General features: G+C 40.2%; 1 protein-coding gene across 1 annotated transcript in view; it reads left to right on the forward strand.

Annotated features, from left to right (window-relative positions):
* Positions 1 to 24040, forward strand: part of BCAT1 (branched chain amino-acid transaminase 1, cytosolic) — a gene marked incomplete at its 5' end in the record, with an annotated part of 38353 nt that extends 14313 nt beyond the window's left edge. Inside the window, 9 exons of the mRNA XM_009864432.1 lie at positions 2585 to 2785; positions 5922 to 6032; positions 6935 to 7054; positions 9442 to 9605; positions 11439 to 11581; positions 17362 to 17447; positions 19345 to 19485; positions 20394 to 20468; positions 23706 to 24040. Of these exons, the coding sequence (XP_009862734.1) occupies positions 2585 to 2785; positions 5922 to 6032; positions 6935 to 7054; positions 9442 to 9605; positions 11439 to 11581; positions 17362 to 17447; positions 19345 to 19485; positions 20394 to 20468; positions 23706 to 23747 (1083 nt within the window). The remainder of the gene's footprint in view (positions 1 to 2584; positions 2786 to 5921; positions 6033 to 6934; positions 7055 to 9441; positions 9606 to 11438; positions 11582 to 17361; positions 17448 to 19344; positions 19486 to 20393; positions 20469 to 23705) is intronic.
* Positions 24041 to 25514: the final 1474 nt, after the last annotated feature.

Genomic DNA, 25514 nt, shown 5'->3' on the forward strand with positions numbered 1-25514 from the left:
GATGAGAGAAAGCAGGCGGGCTCCTTGTTCAGAGTGGGCAGCTCCAGGAAGCTATTTGCTGCTTTTCTGGATGAATATGATAGCTACCTACCTATCTAAGCCTTCTTCCTTCAAGCGATTCGACCTGAAATCCAGTCCAGTGATTTCCGTTTGCAATTGCAGGAAGTCTCCAATCCTTGGAGCTGAGAGCTAAGCAGCAGAGGCTACTGCTCTGAGCCACAGTCACTGCTGTGAGATCACACCTCATGCAGGAGTTTTATTGAACTTGTAGGAGTGAGCCCCTGGCCCACCTCTTTAATGAGCCGGTGTAGGAGTGACTCTGGCTCCGCGGCCCTCTTCGTAGTGACCATTAGAGTACAACAGTGCACTTGTATTTGGTCAGCAGAGTTTCATTAAGTTAGCGCTCACATGACAGAGACTCTGTCCAAGGCTCTCTTGAACCCCAGGCCTCCCAATGTGGAGAAATATCTTTGTTGGCAAAACTGGGTCGAAGAAAGCCCAAATGCTCCCAAGTGAGCGTGTCTCTTCACTTGGGGCTGCAGTGTGCCGCTCCCTCGACATGTGCTTGTGAGCCTGTGAGAAGAGATGAGTTAAATCCTTCCCTATGCTTAAAGTAAAAGCCATTTGTTAACCCTGATGAGCTTAGCAAACTGTTTTATAGCGCTACCTTTCAACTAGTTGTGCTACTACGACTGAGAAAGTGGCAAACTGAGACATAAAAGCAGAAATCAGCACACCAATGGCAATTCTAGGGGATGAGACTCCCTGTGATAATTCTGCTCCCCAGGCCAGTTTATTGTAAAGATAATTACCCTAATGAGAATGACCTGAGATCAGACACAAGTCTTAACTTCAGGGAGAGCTGTTAATACCACTGGCAAAAAGAGTTGTTTAGAAGCTGTGATTCAGTTCTGTCCAGAGATAAAGCGAAGGATATAACTGTGCTCTACATCCTCGCTTAAGCCCTGTTGACACCCTGTTCCTGCATAAGTGTTTTCCTGAGCCAAGTCTTGCCTTGTGGATAGTTGCAAACACTCTTTTGTGGCTTATATTTTGATCCGTGCTCTTCTATGATATCTTTTTTTTTTCCCCCCCAAAGTACATGGTAAGAGGTTTTCAGGTAAAATTAGTATTTATTTTCAGGGCGTCATTAAGTAGTGCTTTTCCCATTGGATCATTCACTGTCAGCAGGGTAAAGGGTTAAGAAGGGTAATTGTTGTTTCATCAGATTATGTATTAATTCAAACAGGCTAATGCTTTGTAATATCTAGATAAGCCTTATAAATGGAGATAGTTTGAAATAAGCTTTTAGCTATCCATGTGCTCCAGCTCTAAGTTAATTTCACATCTAAGCCATTAAGCAAAAAAAAAAAGAACAAAGCGCCCAAACCAAAACCAACCAGTCAGTCAGAAATAGAGCATTGTTCATTAAAGACACCTTGAAAAATCGAGTTGTTTACCAAGATAGGAGTGCGTATGTTCTTTTTCAAAAGCTTGGGACTAATTTTTTCTCAGTTGGTAAGATGTGTGCTGAGTCTGAGAAGTCGAAGTCATCTTTGATATCTCCTGCAGAACTGCCTTTTTAGTGCATGTGCAAATTATTTGAACAGTAGTCTGTAATACCTGTATTCCAGTCTATTCGATATGTACCCAACATGGAGAGGTAGGATTTCATCTGGGGGTCTGTAATAAGGGTCAGTGCTTTCCGAGTCATACTAGGAAAGAAAATGGAGCTTTGAATAGAATTGGTTCTTGAATTCTTCCTTGCTTCTGACCAGCACAGTTTAAATGCTCAGATGGCACAGAAAGAGAATGGAGAGGGTCAATCAAGACTCTGCTGACTTCTCTAATTGTTTAGCTGCTACCTGCGTATAAAAGGGAGAGAAGTGCCACAGATACTGATTTTCTTCTTGCCCTGCTGTTCTTTGGGATTATTCACACCACATGAGCTACTATAAAGAGATCTAACTGTATTGCAGCCAAAACCAGTACTAAAAACTACGCTGCATTTCTGCAAGTAGTCATGGCTTGTAAGAGAAAGTCTCCACAGTTAGTCATGCAGGGAGACGTTTAGCTTTCTTTGCTAATGGGATTTTTCTAGAAAAATATGAATGTGAATGAACAAGCTAGTGTGACCCAAGTAATCTGCTGACTGCTGGCTCTGATGTCTCACATTGGTTTTATGCATTAAAGAAAATTAGTGTAACATATCTACTTAGTTGTGAGGGGGATTAATTTCTGATGATCAGCTTATGTTCTGAGCTACAGCAATTGAGTGTTTCTGGAACTTATATAGATGCATTAATCCAAATGTCCAAGAAATTTTCATCTGCTGATTTTCTGTTTTTACACCTTGAGCTGCTTCCTCCACTTAACAGAGCTTCAAAATATGCTAAGTACTTCTGGTATAAGCAGCACTTTGTATTCATCTGCGTACATAGTACGAATACTTTGCCAGCTACGTTAGCCTCTTTTGACCATTCTGCCATTACAGGTCTCTGCAGATAAGATATTACATTTTTCCATGTTCAGTGATGCAAAATAATTTTTTATATTTTTTTTTTTCTTCTTCGTGTTCCTTCAGGCTTCAGACTTGATTATCACCCCAGCTACAACTTTCAAGGAAAAGCCAGACCCTAGTGGTTTGGTATTTGGAACTGTATTCACTGATAATATGCTGACAATTGAATGGTCCTTGGCTTCAGGATGGGAGAAACCTTATATTAAGCCCCTTGAGAACCTTTCGTTGCATCCAGCCTCCTCCTCTCTGCATTATGCTGTAGAAGTGAGTACTGAATGGATTTGGAAATTGCTGTTTTGTTTCATTAGCTCTCAAACCCATAACTTTGTAATATAAGATCTGAATTTTATTAGTATTGAGTTACATTTCATTTTGTTAACTGATGTCCTTCCAGAATAATTCCATTATTTACAGCAGGGTTATGTTTAGGTTAGTATAACTCAGGAGCAACTGTGGCCTCTGTGTTGTAACTTGCTTAACTTTCTAGCCCAGTGAAGGGTGAGCCTTTTCTCGTGTGGTGACAGATACGTTTGAGAAAGCTTTCTAGTTCACTGAGAGTCGATTTGTCCAGTTGCTGTCTCTGATGTAACTTAGTGAAGCACTGCATAAGAGTGAACATGCACTTTGTGAATATTATTTGAAGCATTAAGGGTTCGTAGTTTGGATTGCAGGACAGGCTAGAAAGATGCTTCTTTGCAACTCTCGACAAGTCGGGAGAGCCCTGAACTAGGCCTGATGCGTTCAGCGTATACAAGTATATTTAAGCAAGGAGTATACAGCAAGAAGCTTTGGAAAGTGAAATGTTAAGTCGGAAACCAGCGTGGTTAACAGTTTCCGTGCTTAGCTACTTTCTGCCTAAAGCTGCCTTTGGTGTTTCCAGAGCAGCTTTGGCTGTCCTCACAGCTGTGTGAGAGCCGCAGAAGCCTGCTCCTCCTTCCATTTCTGAGTAGGTGGGAGTGTCTCCACTGAAGTTAGTGGAGTTGCTTGTGCTGTTTTTATTTCTTTTTTTTTTCTTTTACTTTATTTTTTCTTTTTTAACCACTGGTGTGAGGGAAGGATCAAGCTTTTCCCTACTTGTTTTCCCTGAGCTACTGCCTTCACCCTTTTTTGTTGCTGCTGTTTTTTCCCCATCTAGGCCTGTAAATTAGAACAGGCCTCTGTGACTAAGGCTGCAGCTCTTGATCTGCCCAAGAAGTAAGAAACCACGCTGGAATCCCAAATCTATATTTCACTCCTAGTAGCATATTGCTTTAATGCTCGGCCTCTGGCCCAGTCTGAAATCATTGCTAATATGAATATGCTCTTATTTTTTTTCCCATTTTTTTTATCCTTTTACCTTTATTGCATCACGTTTCCTCTAGCCAAGAGGACAGACAGAGGAGAATCTGGTGCCAATGCTGTGGCTCAATGAATACACAGTGGGTATAATAAAAATGATGAATTTGGCATTCCCTCCCCTTTCTCCCTGCCCTTCATGACACAGTGTGATAGTTTGGATCTGCTGAACTCCAGATCCAGCTCCTGTGATGTACAGGTGTCAGATTATATTGTTTGCACACCACTGTAGCAACCAACCATCAAGCAACCACAGCAGTTGCTTTCATTCAAGTTGAGCATTTCTGGAACACATCACTCCCTCCCTTTTTAATGAGTGAAAGGTTTTACTGAACTCTGGAAGGTTAAAAGTGTTTCTTTTTGGAGAACAAGATGTAACAGCCAGAGAAAGCTTTGTGTTTCAGTAATGATGTGATTCTTCCTTTTCTCAAACCATCGTTCAAATCTTAGTAGTAACATTCCTTCCTCTTCCCTCTCATTAAAAGTTCTATGAATGTGTTTGGGAGAAGGGTGGTGGGAAATAACTCTTCTGTGATAAGAAAGTAACATTACAGAATTGTAGTATTAGTCAGTGACTGCCCCAATAATAACCATATCAAAGTATCAACAGTATGACCAGCTATGCCATCCTTTATTAAGAATTGCCCTAGGAATAGTTTTGTTTTCAAAACTGCATACAAAGCTTTTTAATAAGGTTGGCCATAGGAGTAAGATAAATTTTGAAGGCAAAAAGTTCTGGGTTCTAAGTCTGGTTCTGCTACATAGTTGGCGTGTAGCCTAAGGAAAATTGCCGGGATTCCTGCAACCCAGTTACAACCCAATTAAAATTTGTCATGTGGAAGGACCTAGCTCTGTCATGGGACTGGACAAAAGCTTTCTAAACATTACATTTCACTGATCCTTATGGGAAAATGTTGTAGAATTTAATAGCAATGAAACTTCGAGTATTCTACTAAAATTACTAATACACAACTACAGGGTTCTTTTTTTCCTAAATAAACCCTCCGCATATGTAGATTTCCAAACACATAGAATGTATTTCCAGCCATTTTGGGGGGAACAGGTGGGAGAAGAAGTCTGAGAAGACTGACAGCAGTGATGCAGTTAAATTCATAGAGGTTACACTGAAATTTAATATAGAAATGCTTTAGAAAATAAATTCTGAAAATCTGAATTCTTGTCTCTAAGCATTAAGTGATACTTTAATACTCAGTTTAAATAATACTTGTATATATTAATATGAGCTTATATAATACACGTGTTTTCTGTCAATAGCTATAACTTAAAATTATCAATCTAACTGAATTTAACTGGACATTTTGTAGACATATGTTTTTTTGCTGTGGCTAGGAGATGCTGTAGAGCATTTTGCTGGGAGTGCACTGGTGGAATAAGGGTTTCCGATAAATTGGTTGCAAACACCAGTCTTCCAAATTCTGCAGTTTGATGGGATAATTATGACTAGTTTAAATTCCCCCTAGTGTAAGGCTGATGCTTCTGTCTCTCATGGAAACTCCCTTCCGCAGCACAGGGATATACACGGGAAATAAGTGGCCAAATTTTTGCCACAGCTGCTGCGAGAACTGCAACAGAATTCCCTTAATTACCTTATTCTGTGCTTCCTACCCAAGTGTGTTTTGGACAGAACCCTAAAAGTTATTAACATATATAATTAAATTCTATAGATCTTTTCTATAATGGAGATTACTGTTTTAACTCAGCCTTAGGTATCAGACAGGATGTGAGGGAATAGTTAGGTCAAACACGTGCTACAGATTCTTCTTACTGTAACCAAATTGTGAAAAAAATGGTTATCATTAAGTCCCCTGACAGAGAAAGATAGATCTGAAGCATAGACTTGATAATATAAACTTCATAACACTACCTCACAGGAGTGCATTGCAAGGATTAACTAGTTAGCATTTATGCTTTGAGTACTGTGAGCAGGGGAGTAAAGTTCTTTTATTTCCAAAGGGTGCATTCTGATTTTGCACAGATAATCATGAGTTAACATGTCTCAGTTATTATTTGATTTTTTTCTTTCCCCCACTTACTGGCTTGATAGTTGTTTGAAGGAATGAAGGCTTACCGAGGAGTGGATGGCAAAATTCGCCTGTTCCGGCCAACCCTCAACATGGACAGGATGGTGCGATCAGCAGGACGAGCAACTCTGCCAGTATGTAGCCGAGGCATCTTACTGTCCTTTAGGCAGAGCGTATTTTCATTTTCAGAGCGCAAATCTCTGAAAACTTCTAGTAGTGTAACATCTGTCAAAAATTCTAACCCTTGGTAGTCCAGTTAAACGATGTTAAGAGATCTTATGCAAGGAACTGTTTGAAATGCATTTTGCTTTTAAATCGCAGCAGGGTTTTGCTTTTTTTGTTGTCTCGCTACTGCCTCAGATGTACACAGTCTGCTTCTGAGGGATGAGCACTGTTCTGCGGGTATTTGCATGCAGACAGCTGAGGAAATTGTTCTGGCACTCATGTTCTTCCTTTTTTTCTTTCCACTTCTGTTAAGTCCTTCAACCCGAGTGCCTTCATTTTTGGTTCTGCTAGCAACTTAACAGTGCTTTTAGCAATTGTGTATTGGTCACTGAATTTCCTCCCACACTTATTATTAGCTTTAGTATTGTAAGAACTTTGCAACTTATTAAAACTAGGAGACTTGGTGGGCCTCTTGAAGTTATAACCTAAAGCATTCTTCTGCCGAAGAGGTGGTGCCGTAGCTCTCAGCATGCTACAGTGCAGGTGCTGGCTGCACAGGGAGTTCTCTCTCTGTGTGCTTTGGAGGAAAGAAGGGTCAATGGCTCCTTTTCAGGATCTCAGCAGGATACTTTCTAGCAGAAGGAGTAGAAGAAGGAGGCCATTCAGGATATGGATAAAAAGGCATAGCGGCAAAGACGGTGGGGTCTTAAACTCTTGTCAGAAACAAACTCAAGGAAAATCATGTAAACCTATGAACCTTTATGGACTGTCACTGTTACATGTCCCGATTGAAGTGTTTCCCTTAGCATATGGAACTATAAAGAGCACAGAGTGTTCAGGCTATGTTTCTCCATTTGCTTTTCCTTCCCAGTGTTTTGACCAGAACGAGCTCTTAGAGTGCATCCGGAAGCTCGTGGAAGTGGAACAGGAGTGGGTCCCATACTCAACTGCTGCCAGCCTGTATATCCGTCCGACCTTAATTGGAACTGAGGTGTGAAACTGTTTTTTCCGCTTTTGACTTTTGTATATTTAAGCACGAGGCAAAAGCCTCCATCCATAAAGGGAAATACGCAGCATTCATTCTCTAGACAACGATATTACAAGTCAGGGGCAAATTGTGTTCATGTTTTCACTTCTGAGTCAGTCACCTGTAGCTCTTACTTCACAAATTTATGTTGACCACACCACCACCTAGTGGACACATTGATTCAGATCACAGAAAATAAACCAATTCTGAGTGGCAACGGCAAAATTTAGATTAACTTTGGTTTTATACTGAAAGGGTAGTTGTTTGTGACATGATAATTTATATCTTTAAAGTACTAATAATCCTTGTGAGGATTACTAATACTGATACATGTGAGGGAACAGAAATTTGCTGTATAGATTTTCTGATTTCGTCTTATACCTTCATCCTGACCTTAGTGAGGAGATTCTACCCAGTAAATCAAGAGGGCTCTTCTGAGAGAGACTTTAGCAGAACTAAGAACAAGTTCGTGTGTATATTTACTCCTGAGCCCAGATAAACCTGGCTCCTTAGCAACTAGGTATTAGTATGTGCTCCGTGAGCTTCATGTGAGTGTGAATCAACTCTATAGAATCATAGAAGTTTTGGCTGGAAGAGACCTTCAAGATCATTGAGTCCAACCTTTGTCCCAGCCCTATCAACACTACTAAACCATGTCCCTCAGTACAACATCTACCCATCTCTTAAACATCTCCAGGGATAGCGACTTAGTGTTTATAAAGATGATTAAAAACATGTAGTTTATTCTAATTACAACTTTTAAGAGGTTTGGGTTTTTTAGCAGTGGTAAGAAGGAAACCTATAATGATAGGGCATAGGACAAGGAAGCTCAAGAATGCAAGTTTCCCAATTATGGTAGTTACTTTTCTGCAATAACCAAATCTGTAAGTCATTACCATGAATGAACATTATGTATTTCACATGTGTTCTAAGACTCCATTAATTAATTCTTGTAAACTAGTTGCAGATTTTCTTATGGAAGGATTTCCACTCAGTGTCTGTGAAGTATTAATGCTGAATATTTTTTCCCTGATTTTGTTTTTGGATATTCTTCTGCTGTTGATCTTTGTTTTAAGTTAGCCAACATATCTAGCCTTTTCACGACGTCCGATGTTATTTCTGGGTTGCATTTCCTGCTAAGCTTTTATGAATCAGCACAATCAGGAAACCCAGTAAGCCCATCTTTTGAATGTTAGTTCAAGAATCAGGAAAAGTGTCAAGATCTCATTTAGTTAACTGAAATTGTGAGAGGTTTAGCTGAAGGAATAAGGTAGATAGTAATCAAGTGAACCCCCTCAGCGCCTGAGAAAGTCGATCTGAATTTTATGACACTATTTTCCCTCCCACCTCCCAGTTTAGCTTAACGTGCATTGTGCACAGTGTTTTGCTTAGACCTTTGGTCCTAAAGATTTAAGTCCAATAGCTTCTTTTTCAATGGATACCTAATCTTAGTATCCAAGTATGAGCTTGTTCTTTTTCTGAGGCTGCGTTCTTTGAGTGGAGAGAAAATACTCACCTGTTCAGTTGCACAGAAGATCCTAAGGTCCATGGGCAACCAGCTGTATGTAGCCCTGCTTGGGCAGGGAGGTTGGACAAGGTGATCTCCAGAGGTGCCTTCTAGCCTCAGTCATTCTGTGATTCTGTGGTCATTCCTGAGCTTTGCAAGAAATCATATAGTTAAGCGGAGTCTCTTACCACTGGATTCAGACTCTGACCAGTGCCAGACTTTTCACCTCCACCTTCAAGTACTGATGGTGATGACTTAGTGTGCAAGAAGTCATCTCTCAGAGAGGAGGAGGGGAGAAAAAAAAAAAGTGATACTTTCTAGGTTATTTCCTGTGCTGTTGTGCAAACTGTTTCCAGCAGACAAGTCATTTTAGCTTGTCACACCATTTAGCCATTTACAGAGACAGCACTCAACTCTACCATTGCCAGTTCTAAGTGGCACTGGCTAATTCTCATCACTAATGCAGCTGATGGTGGTTTCTCCACTGCTGTTTTTGCTAGCAGTGGTTCCTGCCACTGCTTCCTTGAGAAGGCTTTGGTTTTTGTTAAGCTAATTTCTGAATTCCCAAAAGCTTGAAACTATTTGAGAAAATTAGAATAATATATAGATAAATGAAACAGCTGTAAGTGAATGGTGACATGTAAAATTAGGGTTGTTTTGTTGCTTGGGTGGGGGGAGGTTATATAAATATTTCCATTGCAGCACTTTGCAGTGTCCTGGTAAAAGCATTCTTGTACTGCAGTTCCTCTGAAAGCAGCATTTCAAGAGCTTAATTGTGCAGCATCTGGTATTTGGAGTGAAATATACCAGTAACTTTTGATTCATTTACACTTCTTATTTTCAGCCCTCCCTTGGAGTGAAGAAGCCGACTAAAGCCCTGCTGTATGTCATAATGAGCCCTGTGGGCCCTTACTTTGCAAGTGGAAGCTTTAATCCAATATCCTTGTGGGCAGATCCAAAGTATGTAAGAGCCTGGAAAGGAGGAACGGGGGACTGCAAATTGGGAGGGTAAGAAAAGATAAGTCTGCATGTTTTGTATAGCACACAAAGGGGGGGTTGGTTTTTAGTTAAGTATCTAATTTAGCAGAAGTAGAGGTATTAAATGTAGCGGTTAAACAAACACTATATTAGAACAAGGATTTCAAAATTGTGCTTTGCAAATACTATTAATACAATTCAGTTGCCTATTTTTATGTGGATATTGTGGCTAAGTGGATTATTTGCAGAGGCAATTTTACAGCATCTCAAGCCGAGGAACTGGACCTAGAAGGTGTTCATGTAATACTTTGGCTGTTCTCCTTGTAGCAGTTGACACTAAAGATAGCACTTCTGCGACGCAGCATTCAGTATAACATCCTTCTGCCAAACAGACGGCAAGCAGCATTGACTGCCAACCTCCTTTCTTGAGGAGCCATCTGCACTTAGCTAGGGGACTAAGGGTCTTTAAAGGAAAGCAGGAGAAAATTACCTGCACCGACTTGACCAGAATCTGGCAGTTTTTTGCTGAATCACAGAATCATAGAATTGTTGAGGCTGGAAAAGACCTCTGAAATAATCAAATCCCGCCTGTGACCCAGCACCATCACATCAGCCAGACCACGGCACTAAGTGCCACATCCAGCCTCTCCTTAAACACCTCCAGGGATGGTGACTCCACCACTCCCCTGGGCAGTGCATCCCAGTGCCTGAGCATCCTCTCTGAACTAGGCCAAATCACTAGTTAGGTAGAGACGTAATTGTTCACATCCAAGTACTTGTAGAGTGAAGCTGCTTAGGACTTGACTGGAGTGAGCAACATGGTTGTGGCTCAATAAATAACTTGATTATACATACTTGGTCTTTGGTTTAAACAAATCTTACTGTCTCTGCCTAGGAATTTCTTTTCTAGGCAAGAAGTTAGTATTTGTCAAGTGCTGCTCAAGTGAGCAAGTAGAATAATCAAAGGGCAAGAAAACAGCTTTCCTTCCTCCTGTCTGATGATCTGAGACCTTTACTCTTTGTTTATGAGTTTTTGCTTAGAAAGATATTTCCTGTGCATCCTTCATATGTCAGCTGTGAAAAAAAACAATAATCTGGAGTCACTACTGACTACATTTGTGCCCAAATGTGAGAACTTAACTCCGGTGTGGTAAGCACTTCAGAGCTGCTAATTTGGGTCTTGATGATGGTTGAACATCAGAACCAAAAGAGGGTTTCGCCCCCTCAAAGCATCTACTGAGTACAACACGTGTTATTCGATCAGGTGCACTCTGTAGGCAGCATTTCAGGAAAACAGTTGCTCCTTGGGAATATGGAATTCATTGAGGCCCATGTGTAGATCCTTAAGCTACCAGTTCTGTGAATGTCTTTTACTAGGAAAGAAATAACTTGCCTGTGGTGACTTTTGTGTTCCAAGAGGTTCATCTGACACATATGACCCATCTGTTAATGTGACGTAGATGAGATGAGGTAGATGGGTTTCTTCAAAACCAGGAGCTGGGTGGAAATTGTTTCTCCCTCTGCAGGATGCGAACTGCTAAATAAAAATAAATGCTTTCCTAAGGTGTGTGATTGCAATAAGTAGAATGTTCAGAAAATAAAACACAGGATATTTTTAAGACAATTTGGATGGATATGTTTTAGCTGTTCATGCTGTTGAGCCCTTCAAAGTTTTTCAATTGTAGATACAAATGCAAATTATGTAGTAAAATAGAGTACTTCCAGTGAATACATTATAGGGACAAGCAGTGACTGTGCAGAGCACTTGCACATAAGGTTGATGTGCCCAAAACCTTGCATAGAAATAAAAATACTAATACTAGATACTCATGAATGTTTGCTTTTTCTTTTTGTTTCTGGAAGGAATTACGGTTCTTCTATTTATGCCCAGCAAGAAGCCCTGGAGTTAGGCTGCCAGCAGGTTTTGTGGCTTTATGGGGAAGATCACCAAATAACTGAAGTTGGAACAATGAATCTGTTTCTCTACTGGATAAATGAAGATGGAGGTATAGTAACACAAAACATGAGAACTTTAACAGAGTAGACAGTTGCGACTGTAATCCACAAAATTATTAGAGTGTAGATCATAAACGTTTTAATGAAGATGATTTAACAAAGGAGATGTCTGTTCTCTGCTGAAAGCTGACAGGTGGTTGTCAGAGAAATAGAAGATTCTGTGGCAGCAGTAGTTCTGCCTACTGATAACATACTAACCTGTTGGGCCAGCTCACATGCTCAGAAGGGTAATCGAGCCATACGCAAGGTCGTATTGCCAGTTTGTTGTTAACTCTAGCATCATCCTTTTGTCTTGAAGGAGGTCTTGAGTCATACACAGTGCAGACATACTAAAGACACCTTATGACTGTGTAACTCTTCTAACTCTGTGGCTTTGGGTGTGAGCAGATCCCATCTTCGTGTTCCAGCCTGTCAAATGTTCCTGAAGCATAGCCAAAAGTATTTCAGCATCCAGCTGATGAAGAACTTGGCCCTTTCTTTGAAGAATTTGTTCAGTGGAGGCAGAGATAAACATGTCAGTCAGCATTCCACATCACTAGTGCTCAAATGATATTTTCAAGATATCTTGAAACCATTATTACCCACAATCATCTCTGAGCAATGTACATGCTGATTAGAAAACTATCTAGTTATTGAGCAGCCAACTACTTAGGCATCTCAAAAACACCTGTTGGGCATGCAAGTATTCAGTACTTAAGTGATAGCTGCACCTGAGAACTGCTTCAGAATACTGCATGGCTCTGGTTCCTTAAAGGATTGAGCCAATGCATAGGCAAGTGAATAAAAGGACCTCTCCTGACTTCCATGAGTGCTGGCCCTCCATGAAAATTAAGTGTTACTCAATTTTTGCATGGCAACAGATGCAGGGTTTGCACTCTGTTTTTGTCACAGTGCCATGGGCGGCCTTTAAAGCTAACGTTTTTCTGACTGCTCAGCTGCAGTACGAGGGCAACATTCTGTGGGGTAATGGGAATCCAGCTACTTTCATTACTTCTTCAAAATCTTTACCACTTTTGTAAAAAGAAGGATGATACTCCCTCAGTGTTGAATGAGTCTGTGAAGTCTTATCAATGAACCTATAAATATGAGAAATGTTGTTGTTGTTGTTACAGCAGCAGTAGATCTGTCCGTGTAGCTAGATGGCCAAATTCACGCCTTGTGTAACTTTGCTGGAGAGACACAAAAATAGATTTTGGCTCATTCTGCCCAGGGAAAGGACACTGAAGGGGGGACATAATTAGAATTCAATGTTCTCATTGTACTTAAACTAGGAATATGCTGAAATTATCCAGCTGCAGCACCGTCCTGTTCCAAAGATCTGCCAATCACTGTGTTACCAGTGCACTACTCAATAGTACTATTGTGAGGTGGGCATAGCAAACAACTTGTAATTCATGCCACCCAGGCTAACTGCATGCTGGCAAACCTGCCATTTCGCACGACCTGGTCATTAACATCATTGCTGTCTCCCAATGTTGATTAATGCTTAATTTATGATACCTTGGATTAAGAATCACTCCTGCTACCAATGTGTGTTATCATGTACCCACCTGCTGCTTTTCCTTGTGATTTAAAAAGCGATTGCCCTTGTGTTCTGTCCCTTTATAAAGGATACTTACTTACGCTGTGGTTTTGTTACCCAGATTCTGCAGTTGTGAGAGGGATCTAACATAGGAATAGTGAGGCAGAAATTGCAAATCATTACCAAAAGGAAAATGCCATTCTTTATGTGTTCAGAGTTCACTGTGGAGTAGCCTGAACTGCTCTCCTTGGTTTAAAACAAATTGAAGACCCTGCCACGTAAAGCCCACACTGAAGGACATCTGTGCTTCCACTGAGAGTGGACTTTTCTTTCAAGCTTTTGCTATATGTTTTCAGTTACAGCATTGCCACTAAACATCACATGTTGTCTCGGGCAGTTGAAGAGGCCTGGAAAAATGTTTTGTTTGTAACATTGAGGGGAGAGTTGGGATGAAACTACTCAATTTCCAGTAAAATAACAAGACGTGTTCTATGCTGCTCTTGCATGCACAGTGCTGCTCTGTCTGAGGCTTATAATATGACCAAATCTGGATCCCTGCTGTTGTGTAAATAGAGGAGCAAATACTGGTTACTGTTCATGTTCACAGAGTGAAAGTTTTGGTCACCCTACAGTCCCTTCCACCTGCCTCTTCAGAGGCAGACTTCAGAATGGTCCCAAGAAGCTGTTAACATTGAAACTGATTTCCTTTAATAATGGATGTTCTTTGGCCTGGGATGTAGGCAGAAGAACCTGAAGATTGCTAACTGTGTGCAGTTTCCAAAAATTTTCAAAAATTCAGTTTCTTCAGAATGATTTGGAACCACCTGGGGTTTACTTCTAGCTTTAATGGCTAGGCATTTTGAATAGCATTCAGGCATTACTTAATATTTTTGTGCTTTTATTAAAATGGTGCCCACTTCAAAATAGCTTAAATTAAAGCAAAAAGCTTAAATTAGAAAAAATAGCTTAAATTAAAAATAAAAAAAAAAAATAAAAATTTTAAAAATAGCTTAAATTAAAAAAATAGCTTAAATTAAAAAGTATGTTAAAAGATGCTCTGGAACAGTCAGGTAAATTATCAGGCAGGTTTGCTTAGCATTCTGTAAGCATTCTGAAGGATTATTTGTGCTGTGGAAACATCTTGTGCAAGTAGACTACTGACAAAGTAAGGATCGTATCTTCTTTCTAATAGATAGCCATAGCAGTAGCATGGAAGGGAAAGCAGCAGATTAATGAGATGGCAGACAAGCAAAAGGAGGGAGGAGTAATCGAGGAAGGTAAGTTGACAGAGATGCAAAGATAGAATAATTGCATGAGGGGAGAGTAGAAAAAAAGCCCGAGGGAAATAAGAGAGAAGTAGAAAAGTCCGGAACAAACTGGGAGAGGAAGTTGGCTGTTGGTAACAGTGAAATCAGGTTTTCCTGGGTTCTCCTTGACCCTGACGTTCACTTGGTATCTGTTATCATTTTGGTAAAATATATTTTGGTGAATTTCTCAGCATTGTTATAGTGTGACTAGTATGGAAGACATCCCATTTTTGGAATCTTACCTGCTACATGTTCATAAATACAGGTGTGTAAAAATTGAAGCTGTGCAATATGCAAGACCTCATTTTAAAAATCCCTTTAAACACTCTAATGGGGTTGGGTTGTTACAGAATGCCTGGTGTAACGAGGCGTGGATTGATAGTGCTACTACTATAACAATAACAGTTAAGAGAAATCCTGACATATTCCTTCAGATGCCTTTTTCCTCCTTTTTCGTTACTATGCATTTTAAGGCTTCTAGCCCATTAAAATAATTCAGGAGGCAAATGGAGTTTGTGAACTCAGTCTGTTTTTCTGGGGATGGATAAACTGCTGTCATATGGAGCCTGCTTTGGCATCAAATCACAGAGGATGAGCTTTTTGGCATGTCGTGTTGTATAGCGTTATCATCTCTGCCGGATACCGGGGGAGCAGATGTTCCTTGGGTGGCCCCAGGCTGGTATACTTGACAAAATTCTACAGAGCAGGCTGTGTGAAACATTTCGTGACTCCCATGTCCTGTCTGCTCGGTGCTGTTTGGCGGTTGGTTCAGCCTGGCACCTTTTCAAACTAGCTCAAATCAATTAATATGTGTTGTTGAGCTTGAGCAGGTCCTGGCCAAGATCTGTGGCAACATCACCAAATGGAGAACATTATCTGGTGTGTAGTCATAATCTTTGGTATTAAGGTCCACATTATTTCAAGTTTTCTGCTAGAGAAAGGGGTGCACTTGTGTATGACTGGGTCACAAATGCAGAAAATTGGGTGTTCAGAATCACGTGAGCCCTGTGGCTCATGGAAAGTTTCTAAGTCATCGTCTTTTAATAGTTGTGCCAGAATTAGGACCAGACATGCATCATGATTAGGAGTGATGCTAGACAAACTCAAAAATCAGGAAAGCTATTGTTCCTGACTGCATGAGGACAAAGAGACCATTGCCGTATTTAGGAATCTGTGACAGGTGAGGGAATGGCGCTATCGATTAGTCAAACGAGAGCAGAATATATATGCCTTGTTCTAGGGCAGCTTTTCTATATGTTTTTGGCATGGTATTACTTGTGAGTATATGGACCCTCATAAAGGAAACATGGAAGCATAGGTGGAAAAACTTGTAGTCCAGATGAGTAAATCCAGGGGTGGCTGCCTTATAAAGTAACAGGCATTTCCTGAGAGAATGGACCATGAGTAGCAGATTCAATAACCAACTCCATTTATTTCTCCTCTGTTTCCCCTATCCCACTCCAGCTCCAAAAGCCCCCTCTTGCGGAGTGGGAGAGAGCCCATGCTGTAGTCAATCTGGAGCTGTGTATGCACTGACTAGCAGGCAGCGTTTGAGCACAGAGTTACCCAGCTGACTGTGGAAAATGGAGTATTAGGCAGCTGAGCTCAACCTGTCTTCTCAGTCCAAGGATGTTTCTCTCTTTTACTCAGCTGCAATTTTCTGCAGGACCTACAGAAACATTTTTGAGAGAACTTCTTTGAGACTGGCTCAAGCAGACCTGGATTCAGTGATCTTTTGTGGGTAGGGAGAAGGGGGCATAACAAAAACATGAAGATACGTATCTTGGTTTTTTATGTGACCTAGATAAAAATTGATCAAAAGATTTAATGGTTTGTGGATTTAGTGAGCAGCATAGTATCCTTATAATGATCAAGAAGGAGAATGGATTCTCACTGGGAAGAAAAGATGGTTAGAAAAAAGTGTCAAAGGTATTACTAAAGACTGTAGATGTCTTCACTTCTCACTGCAAATTTGAGACTGTCTTAAACGAGCGTGGCTGGCTGAAAGAGCAAATGCTCAATATTCTCTGGTAATAGAAACCACCGAGTATGCTACATATTGGTTTAAAAAGAAAGTGCTGGTTTAACATGGAAAAGATTAACTCTGATTTACTGCAAAAGTCAGATGAAAAAACAAGGGCTACATACAAACTTCTGTATTGTATTGTAATTTAAGTATTTTCCAAGTATGGACTGCCATTTATTTACCATTTCATCAGTTAACATTAGGTGAACATTTATCTGAAGGGGGTTTTTTAGAGCAAACAAGAAAAACAAGCTAGCTGAACATTTTGAATTGTTGCTGCTTTAGGAATTTTATTAGAACTGCTCTTCTTGTGTAAACTGAAAGTCGGGGGGAAAAAAGAATGTCTAGACTGAGACAAAAGATCAACAAAGAAGTCTTCTCTCAAGATACATTTGACAAGGTTTCCACTGCTTTGCTTGTTCAGTAAATGGGACTCTGGTAGATGTTTCATATTAATGCTACGAAGTAGGTGTACTGAATCCCATATTAAAGCAGTTCAGGCAAAGTCATTATCTGCCATAGGATTATTAGGCATGGCTTTCCCTTGTGTCTCTCTATTCTGAATTTGAAGACTGAGCCATTCAGTGGTACTCAGTAGTTAAACAGTGAATCCATAACACACTGAGGAATAAAACCTACTCGTAGGCTTTAGCCATATATTTATTAATCCATCAAATAATGTTTCTTCCCCATCCACCGAAGTGTACTCATGAGGTTCCAAGCACTCAACAACAACTTACTGAATTTGTGTAAATTGTGTTCTTGTAGACCTCTGGTAAAAGTTGTATCTTACTGGGCAGGGAACATTTCTGATATCATTGAATTTCTTTTTCACGTTTGGTGTAATATTGGTAAACATTTTTTTTCTTTCTTGTTTTTTTCAACCACTGTTTCTATTTCTTTTGTACTTGACAGAAGATGAACTGGCAACCCCACCTTTAGATGGCATCATCCTTCCAGGAGTGACAAGACAAAGCATTTTGGATCTGGCACGCAATTGGGTGAGTGTTTTGACCTCGGCGGTAATAGTTTCAACTGTCATGTTTACAATATAGACAAAAGTAAGCATTCCTGGTTCTCAGTATCTCTAAGTTCAACTGACATGGGCCAGTTCCCTTAACTTAAGTGGTTACAGCAGCAGAATCAGAATACCCACACCTGTCACAGAGAACAATACCAAGTTTGTTAAAGTAGCTCCGTGTAATATTTATCATGAAAATTCTCATTAAATCCACTGGTACCAGCAACTTAAAGCAAGGAAACAAACGATTACCGTGCATGACCACAGTTCTACTTCAGTCATCAGCACGCTACTTCTCCACTTAGTTACGGTTCCACTCTTATCTCTAACAACTAGCGTGCAGCCTAAAATCCAGACACAGTCTTGAAGTCATCTCTCTGCTTCTAGATTCGAGTTCTGTAGCGTGGCCATCCCAGAACTTATTTGGACACTTGGGACTACCTCATATCTTGAAATGCAGCGAACTGTTTGCTCTGCCTGTGTTGTATTCAAAGGTTTTATTGTGGTTTAGATGAGAACACAGCCAAGGCTCACTGGGCCCTGTGTTCTGTCTCCTGGTTTTGACCAGGCTTTTATTTAGGGAGGAGTAACAGGAGTGACACAGGCACATGTGATACCTTTCCCCTGGTATTAACTCAGCTTCCATCCACCTGTAGCTGAAAGACTTCCTGAAATGCAGGTCACAGCTATATCACTTAAATCTAACTTGCAGTGAAGAGAGCTGGGCATGTACTTCATGGTGCATGTGTGCCACTTGTCGAGCTGCACCAAACTCTTACGCATCTTTAGTCACATTGGTACTCCCCTAGTGCAGAGATGTGTACATGCTTCTCAGTCCTGTCTACTTAACAAGACAGACAGATACTCCCAGTTGATAGGGCTTATTTGTGAGATACCAGACTCTCACCTCAGTCCTCTTGAATAATCAGATGTCTTCTGCTCTCACAGAGGTTGTTCTCTTCTTCCTCTCGTCCATTCTCTAACCTGTCTGAAGCTCTGCTTACATGGTGTCCCTGCCTGTCTCTCCAAATACTGTCCTGTCTAGAGCTAATCATGTTTTCTGCTACCATAAGCATCTGTGTTTCTTGTTAAAAAGCCTGCATATAGAACAAGGGTTAAAGTTTAGTTTGGTTTAACAGAACAATAAAGTCCCCGTAAATCCATGAAATGAAGATTTCAAAGTTTTATGTTTATTCTTTTTTCTTTAAATATGCTCCCTCAATCATTTGCTATACATTCAATAAGTTGCTGTGTGTTCTTCAACACTTGTGGAAGGGAAAATACTTCCTATGTTAGGACAGGCTGATGTGAATTGCTTTACTTGTACCTGCAGTATCATTAATTTTTGTATGTGGCAGCTGTGTGCAGGCTACACTGTGAAATTTCACCAGGGATTAAAGAAATACATCACATCTAGTTGGCATTAAAGGTGGAATTAACAGAATGTATTTTGCTAGGAAATTGTTCGAGAGTAGGATGCAAAGCTCTCTTGACATAATTGAGTAATTTTTATACAAACTCTAGCATGTTAGAGACCATAAGTAGTCAGATCCTGTGTTACACAACCAGTGAAAAATTCTACTGTGTTATTCCCATATGTATTGTTGATATTCAATACCAAATAAGAGGAAAGTGCCGCTTAATCAATCATCAGCATTATATCTGGTAGACGAATGGCTTCCTTGAAGGTCATTCTTTTAATTAGAGTCCATCCTGTGCATAACTGGGAGGCTTGAAAAGATCACAGGATTGCAGCCAACACTTGACTGATTGCCATTAGGTTAATAGTTCTATTAGAGATGTTTCAACATGGAAGACAAAAATTTAAATTATTTTTAATCTTTTTTACTATATTTATGGTTGTTCTTCCTGTGCAGGGAGAATTTAAAGTGTCTGAGCGATACATCACCATGAGCGACCTGACAGCTGCCTTGGAAGAGAACAGAGTAAAGGAGATGTTTGGTGCTGGAACAGCTTGTGTTGTATGTCCTATCTCTAAAATTTTATATAAGAGCAAGGTAAGAAAATGTCTTTTTTTTTTTCCCTTTCTTTTTTCTTGAGAATTTTATTATAGTTAATTGCAGCTGAAGCCAAAAAAAAAAAAAGGGAGATAGAAAAGGAGGGCTGCCAGAGGCTCCTGGAAAGAAGTACAGCATCATTATGTTGTTTCCCAAGTGAGTTACTGCTATGTTATCAGAGGACAACTTTCCCTCTCCTCTTCTGGGTCTTTTTAATAGTTAAAATCATAAAATCTCTGTTCCTGGGAAAGGGGAAAAAGTAGTTCCCATCTCCCAGCCTGTTTGAAAATACAGAAAATATAGAAAAATATATTCTCTTGCATTTCTTTTAGTGAACTTTTTTTCCCAAAGTTCAAGCACCTGAGGAAAGGCATAGAGAGGAAAGGCATTCTCAAGGAACTGAATTTTTGAGCCACTATGTTCTTTCCTTCTCAAGTTCACCTCTTCTTCATCACTGCAGGGAACCCAGCTCTGATGGATAGTTCTTGAATTAATAATATAGAATAAATGTATTTGTATTATTTCAGAAAATACAAGAGACATCAAGGTGCCGAGTGATTAAGCACTATAAGTATATCTGTGGTGTTTCTACGTGATACACTTCGAAATTAAATACTTGCCTGTATAATATACCTCCATTTTGGACAGATTTTTTGGAAAATTTAGATTAGCCTTTCTTTAAAAATAGCATAACAGTTCAACTAATCTAACTTTTCCCTGTCTCAGCATGTGATCTTATAAAAAACATTACAACAATCTTTGCCTGCTTGTAAGGAGGGCTAGAAAGCTGGATAAATATTTATTAAAATTCTTGGTGACCCAAAAGTATTCATATGTAAATAAAGCTATTATTATTCTCTGTCTCTCTCTCCTCTCCTCCCCTCACCTCCCTCTATATTCAATGTCAGCATTTGCACATTCCAACTATGGAGAATGGACCTCAGATAACAACTCGTTTCCTGAATAAGCTGAGTGATATCCAGGTAAATTGCTTCCTCTTCTTTAACCAGATAAAATAATAAAAAATTAAACATTTGAAAACATCAGAAAATAATGTTTTTCATGGTGGTGCTACAGGAACTGTGATGTAAGAATATAGGCTCTTTTGTTTGATGTGCTTATTCTGACAACTATTTTTTTCCTCTTGAGAAATTGTGATATGGATGGAGAATGATATATTTTTCCCTGTTCATTCTGGAAGCTGAGTTAGAGTTGTAAGATATTACTATTACCAGTGAAATCCACTGCTCCTTTTTAGGGGAAAAAATAGCATGTCGCGTCCTAATAACCATGATCACAAATGAATATAGACTGATCGATAAAAGAGATGGATGAAGTAATAAGCACTCACTGGGCATACCCAGTGATACCCAACTGATCATTTGTATTTCTTAGCATCTTTCCAATCACACAATCAACTTCTTATTCTTTAAACGATTCCTTCCTCTGTGATTTGCTACAATATCAAAGTCTATTTACTTTTGGATTTCTTTAAAAAAGCTGTGAGAGTTAGAACCCTTCATGGTTAGAAACTTGATTTTAAAGAGAATGGTGGTTGCTTCCCCTGTAAGAGTCAATCAGTGATTGCTGATTGTGTTTCTGCACTTTTCCATCTGTGGAGAGACAAGCTCGTATCCAAATGGACCCCAGGTTGTCGTACAAAAAATAATGCTGCAACACACAAAATGGGATGTATTATATTCTTAAAATGTCACAAGGATTTTTTATATATCATAGCAGGAGGGAAATAAAAAAAAAAAGTATCTTTGGAGTATCATTGGACCACTGTCATATCATTTGGACAGTCTGAGGCTGTTATTCCAAAGAACGTTCAAGTTCTGAAGAATAAAATGCAATGGATATTACAGCCAAACACAGCTTTGGTCTCTGTGCTGTGCTATTGCCTGAGTTAAGGCCGTGTATCCATTTCATGTTGGACAATGGACATTTGTAAAAAAATAAAAATTCTCAGGACCAACATCATCCTGCATTTGAACCTGTGACCAAGAGGTTCAGGGCTCCATATCCAATATTGTTATACTGATTCCCTTGTGTACAATACGTGCTTTTGTAACGTTTTCAGATTATCTTCATTATTGTGTTTCCAAGTCTGTTTTCATGCTGCTCATTGTTCTTTTGCAAGTCTTCTATGTTCAGCCGGATTTCTTTGGATTCAAACAGCTGTTCAGTGGAACTAGAGCTGGAGTGACAAATTAGAAATTCATGGGCAGAACTGATTCCATTTCTCATGCTAGTTGAGAGAGACAGCAGTAGCACTGCAGTATACATTTCCCTATCACTAAGTGGAAATCATGATTACTAAAGGCTGATGAAGATGTTAGATTAAATAATTTACATTATCTACAATAATGATGTGCTTATGAATGAATTAGTCATAGTACATTGTTTTCTATAACTGCTTGAGTTAGAGGATTCAGAGATGAGATTTTTTTTTTTTTTCCTCTGGAAATACACTCACTGAAATATCCCTTTAAGTACTGAAAGGCCACTCTACGGTCTCCCTGGAGTCATGTCTTCTCCAGGCTGAACAATCCCAACACTCTCAGCCTTTTTTCTGTAGAAGAGGTGTTCCAGACCTCTGATTGATTTTGTGGCCCCACTCTGGACCCACTCCAACGTGTCCATGACTTTCATGTGCTGAGGACTCCAGAGCTGGACACAGTACTCCAGGTGAGGTCTCACCAGAGCAGAGTAGAGGGTCAGAATAACCTCCTTTGACCTGCTGGTCACAATTCTCTCGATGCAGCCCAGGATGCAGTTCGCCACCTCGGCTGCAAGCACATATTGTCAGGTCAGGTCCACCTTTTCACCCACTAGGGCTCCCAAGTCCTTCTCAGCAGGGTTTCTCTCAATCCCTTCATGCCTCAGCCTGTATTGATACTGGGGATTGCCCCAACCCAGGCACAGGCCCTTGCACTTGGCCTTGTTGGACCTCATGACGTTCACAGGGGCTGATTTCTCAAGCTTGTCCAGGTGCCTCTGGATGGCATCCTGTCCCTCATACATGTCAGCCACACCACCGAGCTTGGTCTCATCTGCAAACCTGCTGAAAGTGCGCTCAATCCTACTGTCTACATCACTAAAGAAGATACTAAACAGCACTGGTCCTGGTACAGACCCCTGAAGGACACTGCTTGTCACCAATCTCCATCTAGACATCAAGCCGTTGACCACTGCCCTCTGGGTGCGACCATACAACCAATTCCTTTTCCACCAAAAAGTCCACCCATCAAATCCATATCTCTCCAGCTTGGGAAGAAGGATGGTGAGAGGGACCATGTCAAAGGCCTTACAGAAGTCCAAACAGACAACATCTATAGCTCTTCCCATGTCCACTGACATAGTTACTCAATCATAGAAGACCACTAGGTTGGTCAGGCAGGATTTATCCTTGGTGAAGCCATGCTGGCTGTCTCAAATCACCTCTGTGAACATGGGACTGTGAGGGAAAGGGCACACAGCTTAGATCTGCCACTGGTCTGTCCACCTCTGCTTTACTTACATACTTGAGCCCTATGTGCGTTTTTGAGGCTCTCTGGAGCATTGCTTACAGGACTGATGACAAAGAGCTTTAGAACACGGAATGAATTTAACAGCCGAAAGTGCTGCCTTGGGACTGTATCTGTCCCTGGAAGGGATACAGCTCCATGGGGTAGGTTGCCTTCATTTCTGCACGGGTGATCCTGTTGGTTTGCATATGGAGAGACAACTTGTTTTTCATTTGGGTTACAATTCTCTCTTAATTGCACTCTGTGGTATTTGTGATGGGTTTTATTTTACATTCAATCAGAATGCTGTAATAAAAAGCCACCTTGAAAATAAAAAGAAATAAAACCAAATGTGTTTGTTTATTGGAACCTCAGCAGGGGCATACTTATGAATGAATTAGTGAACTGGCCTCAAGGAATAACTGTATTAAATTGATGGAAAGCTCTAGTGAATCAGTACTATTCTGTATCATCTCTAGCAAGCAGGTATCAGTATTGCCGCTTCCTAGCCTACTTATTAGAAGATGGATAAAGCTTCAAGCTGCCTTTAGGCTTTACTCAAATCAAAGAGAGAAGTAAAGGCATAAGAAATGTAAAGTGCTATCAGGGTGGTGGATATGAATCTTTCTCAGGATATACCAAAGAAGTTGTTATAATTGTACACTGTTACTTTTAACTTTTATTCTTAAACTCTGTTTTCCTTCATTTCAGTATGGACGAGAAGACAGCGATTGGGCAGTGCTGGTGTCATGAAGGTGGAAACGTTCAGACCCTCCAGGCAGAACAGACATGAATAATAACACTTTCTGTAGCTGCCTGTGCGTAGCATAGTTTCTGTATCAGTTTGCTCCTCCAGGATGATTGTTTCCACAATCCAGCAAATGTGAACACAATCATTTTGATTTCTACTGTAATCTTGTTGGTAGAAGCCTGTTTTATTGGTAGAGGTGCTAAATGTTAGCAATAGAACTTTCCTAATGGTTTTCTTAGTGCCTCCTTGTGTCTTATGTACAGTCTCAAAACTTGTTAAACGCTCTTCAACTGCTCTTCAGTTTGGTTTGGTTTAACTACCAGCAGCAGCAGAGCGCGTTGTCGTATAATACAAAGACGTTGCCTGTTAGCTGGCCAAAGGGTTCTGTTGACATAATTCTGCCTTTTGCTCTGTGTTGGGGAAACAGCAAACTTTAATCATACGGTCTTTCCTTTCATACTCTGCTTGTATGGGAGATTCCTGAGTTTGCATAGCCCTCTATATCCTCGCACTCGCATACTGTCAAATAACAGCCCTGTCCTTTAGGCCAAGAGAATTCTCTGAGTTGATCTACCCTGCAATATGCTCCTTTCCTTCCCTGGGGATATGCAGTGGCTGCTTGGGCAGTGCATCCCTCCCTAACAGTTGAATACATCCTTCCATAGATGATTTACAGGGTTGGGTCAGGCCCTCCTGAGACAAGAATTACCCTTTGCCTGGCCTAGCATAGAGCTGAGTGCTTGCAGCCACAGTGTTGCCTTCCAGGTGATTATCTAGACAATAAGATTAGACAAGTGTGTCTGTGAAAGTTGAATTGTTCTTCACAGCGACGAAACCTTTGGACTGAGGAAGAGAAATTTCTTTCATCATCCAGTCACATAATTCGGATCGCCAAATTGTTTGGGTTTTTTTGTCCCCTTAACCAATTGACGTGTCCAGCCCCCATTGACATGTGTACTTTAATAGGGCCTTCCTGGTAAGGAACAAGCTATATTGTCAACAGAAAATACCTAGCACAAGAAGGAAGGAAGTTTCATTTGAACTCTGGTTTCATTCTGGTTAAGCACATACTTCTTCATATAACGCTACTCTCTCACATGCAATCTTGATACTATTTGGAAGCCACGTAGAACATATAGCCCATAGTTAGGGAAATAACTTCTGCAAATGTTCACTAACAATCATACTGTAATATTTATTAGCTTTCTTTTTTGCACACAGCTTTGTCAAACAGCTTTAAGATATCTCTTGCCAAAAAGGATCACCATATTCTGTATCAGTGTTCCAAAGTGCTACTTCAGTGTAAAACTGGTGGAATTTTATTGACACTAGTGGAGTCCTGTAAGAACTAAAAGTGAAACATTTACTGCCATAGTTTGCAGGAGAGATGCACCAGTATTAAGGGAAATATTTAGCACTTTATTTTTTTAAGACCCAATAGTACCTCTCCCATGCTTTTTAAGTCCTTTATTGTTTCTGGCATTTGTTAACATAGTTTAAAAAGGCAAAATGTAATTTGTAATAGACCATCCATGCCTTATCCTGCTAAAAGTAGCCTTATGGCTTTCTTGTTCATTTTTGGTCAGGTCGAGCCATTACTTTCTTTTGCTCCCTCAAAATATGACTTTTAGTGTCTTTCAGTGCAGTCCCGCCTGACCTTTTAATGAAGAACAGTTGAAGGTTCTCTCTGACAGTGTAACCATTGTTAAAATTTGTTGGATAGCTTTCTCTTTAGGATACAACTGCAAGCACAAACCACTGTTTCACTT

The sequence above is a fragment of the Apaloderma vittatum genome, unplaced genomic scaffold (assembly GCF_000703405.1).
Source record: "Apaloderma vittatum isolate BGI_N311 unplaced genomic scaffold, ASM70340v1 scaffold6782, whole genome shotgun sequence".
NCBI classification, from domain to species: Eukaryota; Metazoa; Chordata; class Aves; order Trogoniformes; family Trogonidae; genus Apaloderma; species Apaloderma vittatum.